General features: G+C 39.5%; 1 protein-coding gene across 1 annotated transcript in view; it reads right to left on the reverse strand.

The window, feature by feature from the left end:
* Positions 1-1,496: 1,496 nt before the first annotated feature.
* The window catches only part of LOC101848483 (rap guanine nucleotide exchange factor 1), a gene marked incomplete at both ends in the record, with an annotated part of 37,112 nt that continues 36,870 nt past the window's right edge, over positions 1,497-1,738 (reverse strand). Inside the window, 1 exon segment of the mRNA XM_013090107.1 lies at positions 1,497-1,628. Coding sequence (XP_012945561.1) covers positions 1,497-1,628 — 132 coding nt within the window.

The raw sequence follows: 1,738 nt of genomic DNA on the forward strand, positions 1-1,738 counted from the left end.
GGGAGAGGGAGAAAAGATGAACATGTATTAAGAGGCAAAAATCCATAATAAAAGCACAAAAAAAAACTTATTCAGAAAAATGACACAACTGCCAAGTGTTCTGAAGATGTAATGGTCTAGAAGACCCAACACCGTCCGTTGACCATTGTTCCGTCCATTAAAAGATGGTAATACGACTAAAACCAATTGGTTTGTTTGTTAGTTTAAGTAAAGAGAAACACATCAACATAATAATGGTCATTTAGTACGGGGGGAAAAAGGAAGGAAGGTAAAGAAGTAGGACCTACCAGTGGCACCCTTCAACCACCCGTAATCCAATCGGATCACACAAAATATGAAAAAGCCAAATAACATAATTAATTTCCGAGCTGAAAATAATAAACACTCGTTAACTATTTTCTTTCAAACACTCGCCAACTATCTACAGGATGCACGTAATTTTCGCAAATAACGCGAAAACTCAACAAAAGAGAAAACAAGGCAAAATAATATGTGAGGCAGCGTGCTGGAATCAGGCTCTCGTCAAAATAATCAAAGTGAAGAAAATTGCATTATTCCGCAGGTTTGTGAATTTTAATCAAATTTTTGGTTTTTTGGCCATTAAAAAACTAATTTCTGGGTGGATTTTTCTGAAAAACGTTGATCAAAGGCACAAAAAAGTAAATTTTCCGTTACCACGGACTCTTTAAGCTAAGGAAATAACTAATCTTTGGCGATCATTTTCTCTCTAATTTTCCTTTTGAAAACAAGTGGTCTCCAAAAATTGCCAAACGTGAAGGGAGAAGAGAGTAGGGTTCTGCTATTTCATTCATTTTGACGAGCTCTGATTTCACAGCGATGCCACACCACACACAAAAAATAATCTTTAGTAGTAGTATAGGGTTTTACGGCGCTCGCAACTGCGTACGGTCATATGAGCACGCGAAACACAAGTTGTTTGCATTCGCAAAAGTTCACTGCACGATTGGTTAACTATTAGACTTTAAAATGCTCAAATATTTAAAATTCGGTGTAAATATATTTTCAATTTAAAACAACTCTTATAAATAACAATAAAAATTTTAAATAGTACGATTTCACTTTACAACTCGCCATAAAGGCCAATGGCCTTCACAAAATTCAAAATTCTGCTGGGACCAACAACAGAAAAAATGTCTTGCAATTTCTTACATTTATAATATTTCCTTCGGATCTCTCCAAAGTCCAGACATTCGGTTAAGATGTGTCTAACGGTAAAATCTGTGTCGCATCCGACACAGAACGGCTTCTCATCTCCCTGTAGGAGGTATTTGTGGGTCAGGGCCGTGTGTCCAATGCACAATCGAGTAAAAATGACTTCGTCTGTTCTGGAGAGGTCCGAAGGATTTCGCTGTTTCAGTTTGGGTTTTTTTATAACATATAGTTTATTGTTTTTGTGTTTTTCCCAGTGGCTCTCCCACAGACTGGTTAAATAATCTTTCTCCCCCGTGGACGGCCAACGGCTGGAAAAAACCAACCTTGTGCGGAACCTCCTCATGCTGTCCAGGATGTTGAACTGCTGCCAGTGCTTGGCAAAGTTGATGCTGCCCTCGGGGAGTTTGTCCTGGTTGCCGATGTTGATGAAGGTCAAGTCCTGCAGGATCAGTCCGCTAGGGAAAGGCAACACACACACATACATAAAGTCACTGGTGGACGATTGGACTGTTGGCTGTCGTGTCATGTTGGGGGTTTTTATTGAGGGAGGGAGAGAGGAAGAGGG

Source organism: Aplysia californica, unplaced genomic scaffold (assembly GCF_000002075.1).
Source record: "Aplysia californica isolate F4 #8 unplaced genomic scaffold, AplCal3.0 scaffold01145, whole genome shotgun sequence".
NCBI lineage: Eukaryota > Metazoa > Mollusca > Gastropoda > Aplysiida > Aplysiidae > Aplysia > Aplysia californica.